We start from the raw sequence: 20,830 nt of genomic DNA on the forward strand, positions 1-20,830 counted from the left end.
GTCGAGGTCAAGCCGTAAACACTTTGGCCAATATTATGAATGGCCCGTCATAGTCATCGGATCGCTGACCAGTTTACGCTTATTGTGACAATCAGTTTTCGGCTTTCTCCACTAAAGTGCTTAACCATGTGAGCTGGAAGCACAATCGCAGTGGTTCTCCCTTTGCACGCCTAGCTGAACAAAACGGAACGTACGAAGCAAGTGCAGGAGCCGGGCAACCCAACTATTGACCGAAGACACAATTCAAAACCGATGCATATATAGCAATATCTGAGAATGGTTTTGCCGAATCCTAAAGGTGTCCGGTGTTGCACTGCGAGACTAATGCTGGAAAAGCACAAATAGTTTAAAAGTGCCAAAAAGCTTGGAAAACCAAGAAACGTCAGTAAAAACATGACGTCCGAACAAGATCAAGTGTTCGGTGCCAATCCGAAAATTGGTCTTAGAAAAAAGAAGTGCTTCTGTCGTCCTTTAACATGACACATTCTATCTCAAGACTTCGAGCGGGTCAGCCTACAGCTTCAACCTCCTATCCCGAGGGCGGAGTACTTCTCATTAGGCCAGTTTAGCAAACTAAACTCTAGCGGTTTTGAGAGAGAAATTAGGCTCCCCGGCTAGTGACCGCACACTCGCATCGAAAAAAGGAGTGATAAATAATAATAATAGAACTTTGCAACGACTGAGAAGAAGAACACTTATTATAAAACGGCTCAAATAAACTTAAGAGCCCCCAAGTGACTTGAGTAAAAGAATGATTCCATGTACCGAAGTACTTATATCATATCTATGTTCAACCGAACTTTAAACGCGTCTTAACCGACCGTCGGCTTCTCCCTCTTCGGTTAAGGACCGAAAAGTGTTATGTACTCCATCGGTCGAGAATATCGACAGTGTTTCCAATAAACAGGCAATCAGGCCATAAGGCTGTAACAGACAAAGCGCGCTCAGAAAACTTATGCTATATTACTACGAAGAGTAAGAAGCATCTTCGAAGAAAATAGTACCCCCACCGATACCTTTTTTCGGTTCTCATTGTTATTATGAGACTTGTGCAATAGATTTTTTGTACTCATGAGTTCCGTTGTGTGCCGATCATCATTGAATAACTATAAGAGCGCTAGCTTTCGGCTTCACCCAGTCTGAGGTCCGGCTCGGGTGACCCGATCGTGACAATCGCAGAGGTGCTCCCTTTACTCCCTAGCCGAACAATCGGGAACGTAGGGGTAAACACAGGAGCGAGGCAACCCAGCTTGCAAATCGCTTAAGTCAATGTGGTGCATATTATGGCATAATACACGAACAAGGAATGAAGCCGTACAAGTATAATCATATGCAAGAGGAAAAGCTTCATAAAGGAAGCCCCCAAGTGAATTGGGTCCTTGAATTTGTGTGTCACAAACAAAGTTTGGACAAGGAAAAAATTTTACAAGCAACTTTTTTTCAAAAAAGTATAATGCTTGGTCGAACCGAACACAAGTTAGAAATTAAAGCTTTAAGCATGAAAGCGACTTAGCTGGTTAATGTGTTCGGTATTGATGACGCGGTCCGAGCTTGATGCGGGGCAAGGTTCCATCCCCCAAGCCGGTCCCGAGGTGGCGAAGCGGAGAGCTCGACACGACAAAGTGGTGACATAGCACGGTCAATGCAGACCGGCAGAGTGACGCCGAAGTCCCCGGATCATTTTCATGTGCACAAAAAATAGTGCAAACCGGAGATAATAGTAATAATGATAATTAAAAAAATCGTTTCATAATAAATAATTTATGCAAAGTGAGTAATAAAAGAAATATGTCCTGGGGCCGAAGTTAATGTCGATGCAGGGCGTCGGCGTGATGCGGTAAAGGCGTGGCAAAGCCTGAATTCGCAGGTCGGTCCGAGCTCCGGATGCGGCGTTCGCCGGACTATGTACGAAAACCGACCGAACCACCATGCGACTATCGTCAATGCGGTCACCATTTGATAGACCTGTCTATATATGATGGACAAAGCAGGGTAATAATTCATTGAGAAAAATGAACCCAAACAAGCAAAAAATACTGGAATTAATAGCACCTGGTTTATTTGTTGTAGCAATCTGAAGGAAGATAATTCCCAAAATTAGGACTCGATCCGCACACCCATTGCCTGATGGGCGATAAAACGACGGCATGGCAATGCTGGCAAAGGTTGGCTCGCCGAGGCAAAGCCCTCGGCCCAGCTAACGTGACGGAGCTGGTCGGCTAGTGACGCCGAAGTGTCCAGAGTAGATTGATGAAGAGATGGCGAAGCCCCCGGTCCAGCCGAGATGTCGAAGCCTCGATGTCAGCCGATGAGTCGAAGTAGGTCGGCGTGATGGACACCAGCTTGAAGAAGCAATAGTGCGGCCATGTCGATGCAGGTCGTGACGTGGTCGATGCCGGCTTGATGAAGCGACCGTGCGGCGATGCCGGTATGCCCGCTCTGTGTAATCCGTGGGGCGGCGATGTTGGTGATGATTTATCCTTCGCGATGTTGGGCTCTTGTTCGGCTTGCCGAGATGATGATCTGAAGAAGTTGAGCTCGGCTCAACAAAGCGACGCCGTGTCTAGCGCAGGTCGGCAGCCGTGGAGTAATATTGCCGGACTGGTTTGACACCAGCATAATGTTGAAGATCATGTTCAAAAGATCTTAAAGTTAGTGGGATGTGTTCGGAAACAAAACACAATACCCCATACAAAACTTTCTTCAAAAGGGATGTCCGAAATCCCGTTCATAAAAAAGATGAACTCGGGTCGGATTCGTTCTCGCGCAGAAAACAGATCCGAAAAGTGATGCACTAATCGAAAGGTTCCCGGAGTTTGGACGGTCAGATCGAGCTGAAATTTTGAGAGGTGGTAGATATAGGAATTCCGCAGCCGATCAACGGTTGGATCTTCCAAAGGACGTCCGAGCTAGAAGCTGGACACCACGCCCTAAACTCATCCAAATTCACGTCCAGATTTGACAGGGCTCCGGTATATCGTGGATTGCCAGAGATTCCTCCATCGGAACTCGACGAAATTTTCCAGGGTTGTTGTAGACTCAATTCCGCACAATCCCACCAAAGCGATCGTCAAAGCGATACTCAAGGAGGTGGTGGCGGCAGATACGAGTTTGATGTCCAGAAAAACAACACGGTCACTTGAGGGCAATGTTGACGTTGAGCCCCCGAGCTCCATAGATAATTCCTCCGTGATCTTGATAGAGATCGGAGTTGATGTGTGATTAAGGCCCTCGTCCGAACATGGAGATCCAAACACGGGGCGCAATTCTTGGTCGAACCAAGGTGACCAGTCGAACTGGTGATGAAGACGCCGAAGTCGCAGTTGATCTGCAGGCGAGCCATCGATCCTTTTATCGATCATAGAGCGGAACTCTCAATGAAAGCACCAATGTCGGTGTCCAAAACCGGCGGATCTCGGGTAGGGGGTCCCGAACTGTGCGTCTAGGCCGGATGGTAACAGGAGACAGGGGACACGATGTTTTTACCCAGGTTTGGGTCCTTTCGATGGAGGTAATACCCTACTCCTGCTTGATTAATATTAATGATAGATCTACCACGAGATCAAGGAGGCTAAACCCTAGAAGCTAGCCTATGGTATGACTGTTGTATATATTGTGTCTCTATCGACTAGCCTGGCCTCGGTTTATATAATGCACCGGAGGCCTAGGATAACAAAAGTCCTAGCCGAATACGCTGGTGGGAAGAAGTCCTTGTCTCGATCGCCAAGTCTTATGGAATCTTCCTTGTATGCGGTAGCCGTCCGAACTGGCCCATGAGTATACGGCCACGGGGGTCCTCGGCCCAATCTAATAGATCGGGAGACGACGCGGTGAGTACCCCCTAGTCCAGGACACCGTCAGTGATGCTCAATGGGGTGAAGGTGCGGCTAGGGATTAGACATTTGGAGGAATGGGGAATTTGGCTAAGTGTCGTGTAGGGACTAAACTTTGAGTAAGTGGAGAGACTAGTAGTACTGGGCGCTTGTGCTCGCCTGCCACTAGTAACCCAAGTTATCAATGGCAAGTGTTTCTGGACGCCTGCCACTTGTAATTTTTTTATATATTTTTTGTGTTTTTGTCAAGCAATTGTATTTTAGGATACGAGTGACTGTCCAATTCATTAATAGGATTGACGGCACACCATAACAAGATTCATGTGAAACTTCGGCACTTTGTTTGGCTTGATTTGATATTTTCCAGGCATTAAATGATTTCTAACTATTAAAAGGTGGTAAATGCCTTTTACTAAAAAAGATGTAAATAAAATTTGAAAAAAGATGAAACTTGACATAGTGTCATGATATGACTCCTAGAGGGTGTGGTAAAATTTTGAGAGAGTTGTGGAAATTTTTGATGCACTTCGAGTAGAAAATGAAGTCTCTTCGGGGGAGAATCAGTGTTTCGAAGGGAACTTGTCGGGTTTGAAGGGGAACTCAAGTTTTCCAATCATTTCCCGTTGAAACTTTTTTGTGTTAACATACACCATTGCAAGTTTCATGATCAAATTTGAGACTATTATCGATTAATATGATACATTTGGGGCATTTAATGCATCTGTAGTTATAATGGAACACTAAAAACAAAAGAGTACTCCCTCCATCCACATATATATAGGGCCTAATACATATTTCGAGCTTGCATTTGACAGTCGGTAAAAAAATAAGATGTACAATATGAAAATAATATTATTAGAAACTCCATTTTCTCATGAATTTGATAGTACACTTTGTGTAACATGCATTATTACTCTAATATGTGGTCAAAGGTAATCTCAAAAATCGTATTAGTCCTTGTATATATGGATGGTGGGAGTACACAGAAACATAAAAATGCAAAAAAAAACCTTAATATCATACCCGTGGAAGGCTTGCCACGGGTAATACCAGCCCCACGGCTAACTCTGGGCCAAATCATGTCCAAATTAGCAGTGGCGGCCATGGAAACATGACCTCCATGACCACCATTTAAGGTTTTCAAAATCGTGATTCTGTTATACGAATTCTATGACTTTACGATCCAAACTAACCCCTATAATTCTACGATTTTAGTTCTTAGAATTTACATTTCTATGACCCTGGTAGTGAATCCTTTGATTTGCGATTCTACCATTGAAGCGCCAATCCGATTCAAAATCGAGATTCTGACAACCTAGCCGCCATTGATAAGGTTTGGTTCACGTATAACTTGGTCCCAGATTATTAGTGGCGGGTGGCACAAGCGGCTAACCACTACTAAAGTAATTGCAGTGGAGAGTTGTCTCGAGATTGTAACTCTATCATCTTGAAATAAAACTCTATTTTCACCCCGTAAAAAATCCAGAGGTAGGCCAGGTTTTTTCACCCGTCATTGTGGCATCCGACCAAATTAGTACCTGGGCATGTGATTTGACCCCACATGTAAGGAGTTTCCTAGTATTGTTACCCTGTCAGCATAACCAAGCAATAACGCGGCAACAGCGCCCAGATTTAGGTTAGTCATAGTGGGGAGTAACTTAGACTAGTAACATACATATGTTACTAGTCTATGTTACTACCTTCATAGACTAGCCACAATGGAGAGTAACATACACATATCCCTAGACTATGTTACTATCTTCATACTGGGTAGTAACTTAAGGCTGGTCATAATGGGGAGGAACTTAGGAGTAACATCACACACTCCAATACAACTTTGCTTATGTGGCACATATTTAATGAAGAGAGAGGTGCTTGTGGTAACTAGCTAAGTTACCGGGACATCACACACTCCAAGAAATAACGAGTCTATAACCTAATAAATACATCGTTGCATGACACTACATAGATGTTTCTACCCACTATGAAGGTAGTAACATAGTCTAGGGAAGTGTGTAAGTTACTAGCTTATGTTTTTGCCCATTGTGACCAGCCTATGTGTGGTAACATGCAAAGATTCATTTATTAAGTTATAGACTCATATTGCATTGGGACATGTGATGTTACAGTAAGTAGCTAAGTTACTACAACTACCTCTCTCCTCATTAACTCATTGCCACATAAGCAAATTTGTTGAGTTGGACTCAATGTTACTGCTGAAGTTACTCCCACTGTAGCTAGTCATAGTGGGAAGTGTCATAGATGTAGTAACATGCATACATACATTTATTGCTTTGTAGACTCATTTTGCATTGGAAAGCGCTATGTGATGGTAACATATTACTCCATTTATCTCTCTCCTCTTTAATTGCATGACACATCATCTTTTTTGCTTATGTGGCATGTATGTTACTACTTAGGCTGGTTATAATGGGGAGTATCATATACTAGTATCATGCATATGATACTATTGTATGATACTACCTCCCTAATGCATAGTATCATATATTAGTATCATGTAGTATTCTATTTATTGCCATGCATGACACAAAATAGCATAGCATTTATTATGATACGGTATCATGATATGATACTACACCCTCTCTTTCTTCATTTAATGCTATGACACCTCATTAAAATTGTCTTGTTGGCATGCATGATACTAACTATGATACTACCATTACAACCAGTCTTATGTTACTCCCACTATGACTGGCCTTATTATTGGCAACGCTATATAAATGTGCATAAATGGTGTGTGTACTCAGTTCTTTTATTGGTGAGGTACGCTTAAAATAAATACAAGCGCATCCGCACCACACAAAATCAGCCGACTTGTAACAAAGACGAGCAGGGAGTCTATCTGGAGTCATCGGACACGACACCATTCGTCGCCCGTCCAGACAAAAGCCTAGCTAGCTTGACGTACTCGCCGTGCCGGCGGTGAGCTAGCGTCACGCAAGACAACGGACCCGGTACGTAGATGGTACGGCACGAACCACAACCTCAGCTACTCTCCCCAACTAGGGCGGTATATACGTTCGCACACGCAGGGCGCATGGGTTGGCACGTACGTACGTACGCTGCATCAACTGGAGCTCGATTTTAGGTTCAGCGTTGCAGCAGCTGCAGCAGCTCTACTTCTGCTCATGTCGAGAGAGAAAAGTACTTCTGCGCCTCCGCTGCATCAACTGGAGGTCAGTTATAGGTCAAGCGTTGCAGCAGCTGCCGGCCGGTAGACATGTAGGTATACGTACGGTTCGTGCCCATGCGTGCATCGTGCTACACTGTGGTACGACCACGTACTGCTCGTCTACTCCTATAGCTAGTGACCTATTGTAATTAAATGACCTCTTTTTAGGGCAGTGTAAGGTTTTAGTTTGGTTATCTGCATCATTTTTTACCTCTTTGCATACTTGTTTTAGTTGGATCTGATTGAGCAAATCCAGGTAAAAAAAACCAGCATCTATACATCGTTTGGTTGCCTGCATGTAGGCTGACTGCATTATCGGGGCAAATTTTGCATGATGCCCGCATTGGTTGGGCTGATGCAACTACACAATGTTTGGTTGCATGCACTAGACATGATTAAGAGTTAACATCTACACATAACATACAGTGTTACACTAGAGTGACTCGGCAACTGCAATGGATGGTGATTGCGGCGACGCGTCCGACATGACGAGCATGGAGTCCTGGCAAGCGATCCCGTCGGCGATGCGGCGAACTGGTTGTTAGCGTTGTCGCCGCAGAGAAAGTCTGTGCGGATGGATGAATAGAAGGGCGCTGAGGCAAAGGACAAGAGAGGACAAATGCAGTGTGCGCCATGGTGGCGTTAGTGTGGTAGGTCAAGTAGGACGCGGGAGAGGATGCCGAAAGGAGTGACGCCGGCGACAGCGCCATTGTAGTAGGGTGTGAACAAGCAGGCCGAGAGGGACGACGCCGGCGCTAGCGCCAGTGCAGCAGGACAGAGAAGAGTAGGCTGGGAGGAACGACGCCGATGGCCGAACCAGTGTAGCAGGGCGCGGGAGAGGAGGCCGAGAGGAACGACGCCGATGGTGACGCCAGTGCAGCAGGACACGGGAGAGGAGGCAGAGAGGAACGACGTCGACGGCCGCGTCAGGTAGCAGGACACAGGTGAGGAGGCCAAAAGAAACGACGTCGATGTTGACACCAGCGCACCGGGATGAAGGAGAGGAAGCCAAGAGGAACAACGTCGACAATGACGCCAGTGGACACGTGGGACGGGAGATTAAGGAGTGTCATTAAAATAGACCTCACATATGCATATGTACCATCACGAGGAAGATGTAGATCTACTCGTCTACGACAAAACAGAACACGTGCAACATGAAAGTAGCATGGAACTGCAAGATGAAGCTACTGGTCAAATAAAATTTCAAACGATCGATCGTGCGCGTCCAATTTGACATATTCGTCTAAAATAATATGAAACGTGAACATGACATTGAACATTTACAATGAACGAAACTACAAACCAGTCGTCTGAATAAAACCACTACATCGATGTGCTTTTTTTATGGTAGATTATATTTATTTTAAATCAAAGCAATGTTGTGTAGATAACTAACAAATAGACGAGATTAGGAGTTAATGTATCAGACCCCACAAGGTTGGATCGTTGGAGCCACCCACGTGCGCTTTTGTGCACTGCTCGAGTCTGGCTTGCTGAAAACAACCACTCTTTTTTGCATCAGGCCCGGCCGGGAGGTGTTTGTTCATGCTATGCTAGCCAAACAATCAACACAGCCTACCAAACAGTCCATTTTCATACTACACGGACCTAGTTGGGTTGTATGCGGGCGACCAAACGCGTTATAATTGAGTGCGCGGCGTTGGGCATACTAGCCGCAGCCTGCAGGGCCCAATCATTTCTACGTGGAACCTGCGTAGAGGATACCACAAGACTGGTCAGGCCAAAGGTTATCAACGCACAGAACTAGAATATTTTGGAAAATGAATTGCGCGCTTCTGTTTGCAAAATCTTTGTCTTTGGATAGTAACCACTCCCTAGTAATAGATCGAACAATTCAATGAAATGCCTATGGAGGAAACGAGGTCGAAGAGGAAAAACTTGCAAAATCTCCAGATGAATACACATCAACGCCATAGGTACCCAGGACAGCAAAATGCAATTCACTGCTTGCCCATAGGCTAGAACAATGGTGATGAGAACCAGGATCACCACTGCGGCGTCCTGACACCCTCTCGCGCTGCCTTGCAACACCACCAGTCAACAGAACCTAAACGGAGTATAGAAGTAACCTCCAGTACAGGCTCATGGTAGGTACTGGCGACAAAAGGCTGGCGTGCTGCCGGCGACCTTAGTCAAGGAATTACGCCGCAACAGCACCCAGATTTATTACTGGCAACGCTGAGATCTAGACTGATCTATGAAACATTACATCAACAGCAGTGAACAAGAAGTGACCACAGCGGCATGCATGAACGCAAGTAGAAATTACCGAATTTAGAGTCGATACTTGATATATATATATATATATAAGTCAGAACATTGAAATAGGATAAGTCAGGATACAAATAGGTTTTTCTTGGTTGTGCAATTTAAAGATCCTACGACGAGGCAAACCAGATATATACACAGTTGATTGGCACGCCTTATTTACAGGAGGCATTCAGAGCGATTGCCGTGGCAGCCAGCGCCATCTAGAGCAATCCGAAGGTGTTCTCGCCGCTGTAGGTCATGTAGAGGAAGCCGTCCTCGTCCTTGTTCTCCTCATAAATGGCAGACATCAGGGCAGCTGCAAACAGACAGCAACTTTGGTTAGAACATTGGACCATGCAATAAACTACACAAAACCGGCATAAATTAGTTCAGGGAGAGAGTCTGTTGCTGCTCCCTACCTGTCGGTGGAAGAGTGTTCTTCACAAAGATGAAGATCGCCTTCTCAGCGCTGAGCTTGATCCGCTTTCGGACAACGTACACGAACTGTCCAACTGTAAGGTCAGCAGGGACCAGGTACCTGTATGGTTGGGTGACTGCTATTAGAATATATAACAGCTGATGGTGGATAATGGCCAATCTCATGCTTTGATGTGACAGGAGACAAAGTATGTGGATTCCAATAGTACTCCCTCCGTTCCCAGATATAAGTCTTTCTAGAGATTCTAACAAGTGACTACATACGAAGCAAAATGAGCGAATCTACACTCTAAAATATGTCTACATACATCCATATGTTGTAGTCCATCTGAAATGTCTAAAAGGTCTTGTATTTAGGAACGGAGGGAGTACATGTTTAAGTAAAAGCCTGTGCAAATGGGGATTCCAATAGTACATATGTAAGTAAAAGCCTGTGCAAATGGTGTACCACACCGGCAAGTACCAACAAAATTTCCAGTGAACACTAACCCCGCTTCAGTACTTGAAACAACTGGAATAAATTGTGTCCACAAAAGACCCACGGGCCACACACAATACCTATTGGTGAATAGTTAGAAATTAATGGCATCGACTACCCTGAGTTATCAGCAGGAACCCGTGACGCAACTATGCTAATTAAAGAACACACGAGAGTAACAGCGTACAGTGGTAATGATTCATACAAGCCTAGAGGACAACCTTAACAACACCAACTGCTAGCTGTTTAAATAGTATGAAATGAAGATGGAGATATTCTAATCTATAGAAAGGTTAAATAGTATGAAATGTTTGAGCAGAACTAACTTTTTCTTGTCGATGTCAGGAATGTCACTCTTCCCAGCCTTCTCAACGATCACCTACATTACATAGATTGTTTTACAGATTAGATCAAACAAATCATGGGTAAGGAACAGTCTATACTGAACAATAATAACAAGGATAAGCTTACAGGAATTCTGTCAGAGTACTTCTCCCTTATGCGGGTAGCCTCCGCCTGCCTCCTCTCTGCAATGCAGTAAACAGCAAAAATCTTATTCTTAACTGACTAAAGGAAATGCATCCTCAGAATAAGTTAATGATCAGGGTTGCAGCAGATAGAACCAGAGTAAATATTACTTCCTCCGTCCCAAAATAAGTGTCTCAACTAACTAAAGTTAAGATACTTATTTTAGGACAGAGGTAGTCTGATATAGAATCAATAATGTTCAGGTAAAACTGTAACTAGTGGATAATCACAAGTGATGGAAATCATATAACTGCTAAAGTAAAGGCGTACAATTAGAGTAAAACATATGCCAATAGCTAATGATTCAATAACCAATGGTCTCTCAATTTCACTGGAGGACCCTTCCACACATATCCAGCAAGAAGCAGGATATTAGGCTACCAAAACTCGTAGAAGAAATTCCTCTCAACCAGTGTTCAAGGATAGAACTGTAAGTTCCTATTCTTACACAATGCAACGGAAGGGCCCACAAAATTGTTACAGAAATTAATTGTTACACCAAAGAATCGTTTGCAGTTTATAACTGACCCATCATTTTCGACAATCTTTATGTATTAAAGACCACCATCAACTCCCAGATTAATTTAGAGGATGCACCATGATGATCAGAATCATGATTAGGATTACTTATCCAACTATCAGAGATGTGCATTGCGACCATCAACTCAATCCAGCCACAGAGCTACAAAAAAACAATCACAAGCTCATTTTTGTGTTCTAAGGTGGCCTTTGTTTGAGCTTCGGCTTCTGATTCCGGGATTCTACTCCTCTGAAAATCTGAATCGCAAACAAACAGCCAGCTACCCACCGTAGATTCTAGGAATCGATTCTAAAAGTTAGACTGCGAGGCGTCCCGAAGCGGAAGCTGCGAATTGGATGATTCCCGAGCTGCCACTTACCCCATTAGAAGTATACCTAGTTTTCTCCCCGTTATTACAAGACATATGCCATTCCCTGACCTCCGTCCACCGTCGAGCGCAGATAGGAGAGGAGAGCTACCCCGCACATGGCGAATGTATCGGCCACTCCATCTCACCGCCCCCGTCGCCAACTTTGGGTAGGGAACCGGCTGCTCCACTCCTCCCTGACCTCCATCCACCTCTTGCTGCTCTCCATCGATCCAGCCGCCACCCCAGATCTCCGCGTCGGCATCCATGGCGGCTGGATCCGAACACACTCGCGTATCCGACCTCTGCCACAGTGCTACCTCACCACCTCCTGCTCTCCCTGCCGCCCCAAGGTCGATCTGCGCTGCCCCAACCACACACCCCCTGTACTGCATCCAAGCCCACGCATGCGTCGTTCCTGCTGATGGCCGGCATCCAAGCCACAGCAGATTTCAGGAATCTGTAGCCCAAACAAAGGGGGCCTAAAAGCTCAGCGTGCTTTGGTTTTAGCTCCCCTCAAAGGAAATTAGCATGCTATTACGCAGATAACTGCTCATCTACCAAATTCCTACGAATCCTTGCAGTTATTCCAATAATTTGCACGGTCAACCACCCAACCCACACAATATTTCGCCATCTACCCCCCCAAAAACGCATAATACAGCAGATAGCACAGCTTCCATAAGACGAGCAACCCTAATTCGACGAAGTTCCATAAGAAAAGAGGGGGGCATGAGAAGACGAGACGAACCGAGCGGGTGCTCCAGCTTGAACGAGCTCTTCGCCATCGATCTACCTTGGTTCCTGCAAACACCGAGCTAAGAGATCAACAACAGAGCCCAGCCACGAAAACACGCGTCGACCGACCGATCGATTCAACCGAATCGGGACGGATAAGGACCCGAGAAAATCCCCACGATGAATCGGGCCGGAACGCCAAATCGATCGGGTCAGATCCCCGATTCGAGGGAAGCCGACGCGGAATCGATCGAGAAGCAGGGCGGATGCTCACCTGGGCCGCGGGATTCGGCGGATTTGGGCGAGGGTTTGCGACGCGGAGGAGGAGGAGGCGGCGGGGAGACGGGGGAACGGGGCGGTGGGTTGGGGAAAGAGTGGGGGATTGGGGGTTGGTTAAGTAAAGGGAGGAGGCGAGACCCGCACGAAACGTCACGAAATAGATAACTTTGATTTTTATAAAATGGAAGGGTACGCCTACGTTTCCCCCACGGAAACGGAAACCGACTACCGTGCGCCGGTGGCCATCGACCTCTTTGTTTCAATTCGAATTTGCAAGGGAAAGCAACCTCCGGAATTGACCAACTCCTCCTTCTCTTTGTGTGTAAACTTCTACTAACTTGGAACACTGAGAGTTTGTTTTGTGTTGTGGCACATTTTTTAGGGAAGCCATGTTGAATTGTCTTGTTATTAAACGTGGCTTGTTTGTGCGGCTTCTCGGTGCGCGGTTTTCGGGGCTCGGGTTCCATGGAGCCCAATATTTTAAATTTTTCAAAAATCAGCTTTAAAGGTTTAGAAAAAATACATGTCCGTATAGAGAAAGTATTTGTATGTGTTTACAAATTTGTATGATGAATTACGTTAAGTTGTGAGCTATAAAAACAAAATCAAGGATTTATGGTGTCTAGCAACAAAAAAATGTTCTTCGGTCTTGCATATTTTGTGCAATGATGTGGCATATTCACGCAAAAATCTTTGTGTTGCTATAAAAAAGAAGACGTTGATTATAAAGCTGGTTATTGGATTCAGATAATCGTTCCTTCGAAACAAACCCTGGCTGATGGGATCATTTCCCCATGTTACTTATGTAGTCTACTAGAAGCGAAAGAACGCGTAAAATGAGCCTACCTCAGATGGTTAGGTTCTTTGTGGTGGAATCAGCCCATCAGGGTTTAACTCATAGATCTTGGCATTGGTACTCGCGTTTTCCTGTATTTTTTTCAAACTTTTCGGTTATATTCATTCAGTGGGAAGAGATGTTCCCGTTGACTACGGAGGCACTTGTGTTGACTTTATCAATCTCAAAATGATATGTCAACTCGTCCTCTCGAGGATGCTTATAGAGGTAGGGTGTGTGCGCGTGTGTTCATAAGGGTGAGTCTATGTACGTATGTATGAGCATCAGCGTCTATACTGTGTAAAAAAAAAGTGAAAAGCATGCTCACTACACCCTTTTTTGTTGATTGTTATGTAATTCGTTTAAAGATTTTTTTTGCTTATTGTGTAGTTCAATGCATCACCTGGATATCCATATCACTGCCTTTCATTGCCATTTTCAAAAGCTCTGACTAAATTAACAATGTGGCATGCAAAAACGAATCTTACAACCACCAAAAAGTAAGCTTCTATTGCATCTTTAGGTACGGGCGTATGGGATGCAACTGAAGAAAAAGATAGCACAATGCCAACAATGAGAGACCAAAGTCAAAAGAGAAGTTGAATCAACTGTCACAACATGAACTAATGAAAGTTCAATTTAAGCTTGAACCAAGTATATCTAAGTGTGCAAAGAAGTTGCATTGCCATGACCTGTTTGAAAAATTACAAGGGCAAGTGCACTAAGTAACACAACATGGATTCAAATTACCGCAAAAAAGAGCAAATAATTATAGCAACTATTACCAAACACAAAGCAAGCAGAACCAACCATATGCACACAATTAATCATGCAAGAGTTTGCATTTACATAACTCGTTTACAATTGCAGGTGCAAGTCTTTTGTCTAAAGTTGCAGTGAAGTATGAATCTAGTTATATCACCTAACCATCATAGACTTAAATTTAGAAGAAAAATAAAAAAAAGCATATTAAGTAGTTCCTCAATCTGAAAAAAAAGTGGTATAGGAATACATTTAAAGCCTCAAAGAAATGCCCTATGGATATATCAATACATTGCCTCATAGTTGAGAAGCAACCATTTTTAATTTAGCCCCTAATAAAAATATACTACCTATTTAATTACATACTCCTCACTTTACCTATGTAGTAATGTTGTAGCTTCGGCCAAACACTTTTGGGCTTAGAGATGACATGGTTTAAAGTGGATAAGATTGTTAGGCACGAGCATATGTCACATTCCGAAAAATTATGGTACATATCATCCAGGCCCTGCTAACTCCTAAGACCTTGTACAATGCTAGATGCTTAGGGATGTGCTTAAAAAAATAAACCAAAATTTTCTAAAGCACCAGTGCCTATTTGTAAAGAAAAGACACCTAATTAAATGTCTACCCTGTACAAATAAGCACTGGTGCTTGAGGAAAGTCTAGTTTATTTCTCTAAGCACCTTGCATTGTACAAGGCCTAAAAAGTGCATGAAAATGAATTCATTTAGCAGTATCCGGCTATTTCATGCACCAAGCACAAAACCAAATCATGTCGAACCAATAAAAAAACATCAACTTCCTGACATAAACACACCACAATAATCTCATCGAGATCATACAAAATTCAAATTCTATGCACACTCATCCCGCACGGTGCATGCACAACGTAGGACCAAAGAGAAACATAGATAAAAACAACCATGTATTTTTCTCAGGTAAAAAGCAACTATGATTTTGCTTTGAGACCGAACACAATCTACTTTAAAAAAAGAATCAGCCCGAGTTAGACCGGGGGAGGATGGGATGCATACCGTGATGAGTTTGAGGAAGGTAGTTCAAGTGCCGCTGCAGCGTGTCCTAGACGGTGGTGTGACTCACGGCCAGGCCTTGGCGGCCTCCCACAGCTCGCGTGTCGCCTGTTGCTGCAAGCCCCGTATGGAGTGTCTTGTAAAATGTTGTTTGCTTCAGAAAGCACGTGAAGTTGACATATAAATTTTCCTACGTTATACTCCCTCCGTCCCATAGGAAGTATTTCTTTACAATGGGAGTACATTTGATTAAAATTTTGTGGAGCAGTCATTATTGGCTGAAGTCCGTTTTCTGAAAAAATTCGTGGAACAGTCGTTCTGCCGGAAAAAAAAACCGAGTGGATAGTACAACGAAAACAATCCCACCAATTTCTAAAAAAAAAAGAAGAAAAAAAAAAAAACAATCCCACCAAGCTCGTCTTCCCTCCGCCTCCCGGTGTCTCCTCCCGCGATCCCCTTCCCCTTCCCCGCCGGCCGCCGCGCCGCCTCCCGCAGCTCCCAGCACGCCGCTACCTCCGAACACGGGCGCGATGCTCCCCCCATCCCCAGTGCCGCCTCCCTCATCCGCTCTTCAGCTCCCAGTCGTCGAGCCGTACGCCGCAGGTAACCGCCGGTCAGCTCGATCATGGCAACCGCCGAACGTGCAGCAAGTCGGGGTGGTTACCTCCTCCACCACTACAAAGAGGTACTGGGAACTCCTGCCTCACGTCCTCCTCACTTGCCTCTTTTTTTTTCTCATCTTGCCTCCCTCGCTCCCGTCCAGCGGCCGGAGCCCGCCGACCTGCCTTACCCTTGGCGTGGGCGAGGCACGCGCAGCTCCGGGACTGGATTCGCACAACGCTCGCGGCGCCCGAGGCCAACTCCATTGCCGCCAGCGGGCTCCAAGCTGAGCTGATCCGGCGCCGTGCTGCTCGCGGTTCCGCACGGTGCCGCGTGGTAAGTGGAGCTCCGATCATTTAATTTCTTGATCTGCAGCAACCAATACATTCTCTCGACAAGAGAGAGCAGAAATGTATATCCCGAACTGCAACCATTTAGTATTGTAGTATATGACAAGTTAAGCATAAGAATGAAACATAATATGGCTTTATTTTTGGCACAAGTCTGGCCTCTTATGCTCACTGTATGAACCGTGATGAAAAGTAGTGCTCGTTCACTAGAGAGCTAAATATCTGTCAAAATACCTGTGAAACAAGATTTTAAAGACTTCCAATATCTGAACATCAAGCTGAGCTGCTGTTGTATTCTTTACTCTGTCAATTGTCTGAATGCAGAGAAACAAACACATGAGAAAAGTAAGAGACTAATGGTCGAATCCTACAAATACCATATTCAGGTTGGCCACAATGACAGCATAAGGAATTTGCCACAGCTTATTACTCTCTCCGTTCACAAATATAAGATGTTTTGGATATTTCAATACAGACTATATACGTTCTGAAATGAGTGAACACACACACTAAAACGTGTCTATAACTCTATATACATCCGATTCAAAAGTTTGAACATCTTATATTTGTGAACGTAGGAAGTAATATGGTTTTTTGCAACTAAAGTTTGCATAAGAGCCAAGGGGCGTACTGTACTGTGAGACTCACCTCTTGTGCATCCTTTTGACACAAAGATGCCACAATAACATGAACTTGGTTGGTGTTAGCAGCTAGAAATTCAGAAGCTGGCCGGCACTCTTCCAGCTCTAAGAAATTAAACCATTGTTCCTACTTTATCCTTGCTGCCATTAATTTCACATTCGCTTACTCTTCCTATCTTTAGACATATCTCAGTGGCATTAGGATCTCCATGGGGTGCACTAGCTATGTAAGTCAAGGGATCAATTATCATATCTAATGTAGGAGTATCACCTGCTCCTATTTGTAAAGGAAGGTGTCATATGTTTCAGAAAAAAAGTATATCAAATAAACCTTGTCTTTAAAAGCATGATTTGGTGAGGGGTGCTAAAAGGCAAAGTAAATCTGTATCTTTTATATAAAATGCATTACGTCGGGTCACATATGTTAATTAAGGTATGTTTATATGGTCATAAAATAGCCGCCAAATATTAATGCCAGAACAGTGGGGTTAAAACATAATCCACTAATAATAGATATAAATCGTACTCAGATCGATATGCCTAAATGATAAAGCAGAGTATGCTTTAAACTTGAGTGATTCAGATTGATATGTTAATAATATTATTAGCATGGACTTGTAAATGTCTATTGAGGACTTTGCCTAAATGATATTCTGATCTTCCTAATTCTCTTTGGGGTAGCAGGGCAAGGTTGAGGTGTGCATGATCATATTCATCCTATTCTGCATGAGCCAGTCCTCCAAAAAGGTGAGTGCAAGATCTCTTGTGGTTTTTGTTGCCAGTCATAGAAAACAAAATATATGTGCATGATCCTCAACCACTGCTATATCATAATTAGTGACAATAAAATGGCCAACACAGTTAGCACACTCAAGAAATTATGCAACAACTTATAATCAAGTAATCTACCAATTGATTCCCTGGTCATGGAGCCTACCCCAACTTGTTTGGGACTAAAGGCTTTGTTGTTGTTGTTATTGCTGACTATGCAGTAAGTAGTAGCATATCACTACGTGAAATTACGCTACACTGCTACAAGGGATGTTGACTAACATATTATGTTTCTACTTTCTGCACAAGTGATGATGAAACTTCTCTTGAAAAGCTAGCATACAAGGCAATTGAATATTGGGCTTCAGACTCACATGCAGCTAGGAATATCAAAGTAGAATTGACCTGACATTGTTGCTATGGCTGAGATAGGAACTAGGAAGCATGCAGTTTGGATTGGAGCGGAAAAACGTAGTAAAGTGTGGTTGCATCCGAATAGTATGTTTCCAACGTGTGGTTATAAAGAGTAGTATTACTCTGTTGATTAAATTACTTGCACAGTATGTTTCCAAAAATTTGTATTATTATCTTACAGTTTGGTTGGTTGTCAGGGTGTATATGTTGATCATAAGAGGGGTAGAAGTTAAATATAATCTCCACAAATTCGGATTATGACTTTAGTTATCTTTCACAACAGGTTTGTATTCTAAGGCAACTCATGGACATTCAACTAGTCTTCTCAATTTCTTAGAATTTTTGAGATCTCTCATGCAATTGAGAATAGAGTATGATTCTTGATTTATTAATTAGTTTATTGTATAGGTTTGATCAATTGATTGAATTTTAAGGAGCAACTTTGCAATTGAGATGATATCACTATGAATAACAATTTACAGTTTCATTGTCGGTGTCGTGAACTTTATGTGTTAAATTGTTGCATTAGAGAAAACAATTGACTCCTCATACCCATGTCAGACATCCTGGTTCCTGCGTTGCTGAGGTCACGGGTGAGGAGCTAGCTAGCTAGCTAAGTCGATCATGGAGGTGTGGCCGCCGCTGCTGGTTGTTATCTTCACGCTCTATGTTGTCTCTCCCTGCTGCGGCCTTGAGGCCGTGGCTAAGAACGTGACTGTGGCACAACTACTGCCGATTTCGTCGTACCATGGGGGTTTGGCTACCTACAATGCCAAGAACTTCGGCGCTGAAGGCAACGGCACCAACGACGATACCAAAGTACGTATCCAGTTCCTCAATAGATTGCTTGGTTGGTGTTCTAATTTGTTTCTTTCTTTGTTGTCGCGCTCGAACTATGTTGTAATCGATCGCTACCTTGGTGTTGGTGTGCAGGCGTTGATGGCAGCATGGAAGGCAGCGTGTGGTGCATATGGCACGGTGACGCTGTTGATCCCGCCGGGGACGTACTACATCGGGCCGACGAAGTTCCATGGTCCCTGCAAAGCCTCCGCCATCACCTTCTTGCTCCAGGCAAGCAGTTGTGCAGTTATAAGATTGCAGTGCAAGCACGACACGACAGGGAAAAAGGGGAGTCATTTTATATGCTTGTGCAGGGGACGCTCAAGGCGGCGACGGATCTGAGGCGTTTTGGCAACGACTGGATCGAGTTCGGGTGGGTGAAAGACCTCACTGTGGCCGGACAGAACAATGCCATCATCAATGGCCAGGGCGCCGCCTCCTGGCCCTTCAACAAGTGTCCCTTCCAAAAGGACTGCAAAGTCCTCCCCACTGTGAGTATCCATCCGATTTCGTTACACATAACTGGAATATCATCTTGCACTTGATCACTTCACCGGCAGTCACTAAGTATGTGACGATCCACATGTCTAAATTGATGGAGTGCAGAGCGTGCTGTTCGTGAACAACCAGAACACGGTGGTGCGCGACATCACGTCGGTAAACAGCAAGTTCTTCCACATCGCACTGCTGCAGAGTAAGAATATGAAGTTGATCAACATCCAGATCAACGCGCCGGAGAACAGCCCAAACACAGATGGCATCCACATCGAGCGAAGCACGGGTGTGGTGATTTCCGACACCCATATCAGCACAGGAGATGACTGCATCTCCATCGGCCAGGGGAGCGACAACATCGACATCGCCCGCGTCCACTGCGGCCCGGGGCACGGCATGAGCGTCGGCAGCCTTGGACGGTACGTGGACGAGGGCGACGTCACCCGCGTCCACGTCAGGAACATGACCTTCGTGGGCACCATGAACGGCGTCCGGATCAAGACGTGGGAGAACTCCCCTACCAAGAGCCTCGCCGCGCACATGCTGTTCGAGAACATGACCATGAAGGACGTGCAGAACCCCATCATCATCGACCAGAAGTACTGCCCTTACTACGACTGCGAGCACAAGCACGTCTCCGGGGTCACCCTCAAGGACATCACGTTCAAGAACATCAAGGGGACGTCGTCGACGCCGGTGGCCGTGCGGCTCCGGTGCGGCGTGCCGTGCCAGGGCGTCGTGCTGCAGGACGTGGACCTGAAGTACATGGGAGAGGGAGGGTCCTCGTCGAAGTGCGAGAACGCCATGGCCACGTACGTTGGCTACCAGCACCCAGAGCCATGCGCCTAGTCGGCCGATTTGATTCTGGTGGATGCTGGTGCGACCTCAATTTAGTTCTCCTTTACTTCTTTTCCTGTTGCTTCGAATGTTTTGTGTGTGTGCGGCATTAGGGAGCCGCCAATTGCTGGCGTCTACGCCTCTACGGAGTACTTGCCTAGCTGCTCAATCAGAGAACTCGATCGTCTGACAAGTGGGCTCTGTGCTTATGTTGACGATCAGTGTTCTTATGTGGACGATCAGTGTGCTTATGTTCACCACTGTGCTTTGTGCTCGAAATCGGGAATCTGTTATTGTAGCTCTGCACTGTAGTGACGCATCCTGGAATCTGACGGCTTGAGGTTGGCTAAGTCGGCGCTACCTCGAGCCGTCAGATGCCCCCTGACTTGGCGTGGCCAAGTCAACATTTTTCAACAAAGAAAATATATTAACATCGTGAAGATATCAATTACATCAGCAGCACTAACCATCATCCAAGACAACACCCGAAATACAAAAAAGGTTCTCCAAAAGCAACGCCTCTAAGAAGGAAACAATGCACAACCGTTGTCGTTGCCCGATCAAAAATCTTGGGTTTTCACCTGGAGAAATATTGAGTTTATC

General features: G+C 44.8%; 2 protein-coding genes across 5 annotated transcripts; one reads left to right on the forward strand and one right to left on the reverse strand.

Moving 5' to 3' along the window:
• Window positions 1-9,315: 9,315 nt before the first annotated feature.
• On the reverse strand, window positions 9,316-12,801 carry LOC119356530 (autophagy-related protein 8C-like). Its single transcript, XM_037623493.1, has 6 exons — window positions 12,644-12,801; window positions 12,383-12,435; window positions 10,688-10,743; window positions 10,543-10,595; window positions 9,720-9,838; window positions 9,316-9,616 (listed from the first exon to the last, which is right to left on the reverse strand). The coding sequence occupies exons 2-6, from the start codon at window positions 12,417-12,419 to the stop codon at window positions 9,522-9,524; spliced, it is 360 nt and encodes a 119-aa protein (XP_037479390.1). The 5' UTR covers window positions 12,420-12,435; window positions 12,644-12,801; the 3' UTR covers window positions 9,316-9,521.
• Window positions 12,802-15,720: 2,919 nt separating this feature from the next.
• Window positions 15,721-20,457, forward strand: LOC119356531 (exopolygalacturonase-like). Of its 4 annotated transcripts, XM_037623494.1 has the most exons (8): window positions 15,721-15,964; window positions 16,043-16,215; window positions 17,555-17,617; window positions 18,253-18,338; window positions 18,617-18,874; window positions 18,989-19,126; window positions 19,210-19,386; window positions 19,502-20,457. In XM_037623494.1, exons 5-8 carry the CDS (start codon window positions 18,680-18,682, stop codon window positions 20,237-20,239), a joined length of 1,248 nt encoding a protein of 415 aa, XP_037479391.1. In that variant the 5' UTR covers window positions 15,721-15,964; window positions 16,043-16,215; window positions 17,555-17,617; window positions 18,253-18,338; window positions 18,617-18,679; the 3' UTR covers window positions 20,240-20,457. The 4 variants fall into 4 exon arrangements, with proteins under 4 accessions (XP_037479391.1, XP_037479392.1, XP_037479393.1 ...); XM_037623495.1 differs by lacking the exon at window positions 18,253-18,338; XM_037623496.1 differs by lacking the exons at window positions 15,721-15,964; window positions 16,043-16,215; window positions 17,555-17,617 and having other exon boundaries at window positions 17,632-18,338.
• Window positions 20,458-20,830: the final 373 nt, after the last annotated feature.

This window comes from Triticum dicoccoides, chromosome 2A (assembly GCF_002162155.2).
Source record: "Triticum dicoccoides isolate Atlit2015 ecotype Zavitan chromosome 2A, WEW_v2.0, whole genome shotgun sequence".
In the NCBI taxonomy this organism is placed as follows: Eukaryota; Viridiplantae; Streptophyta; class Magnoliopsida; order Poales; family Poaceae; genus Triticum; species Triticum dicoccoides.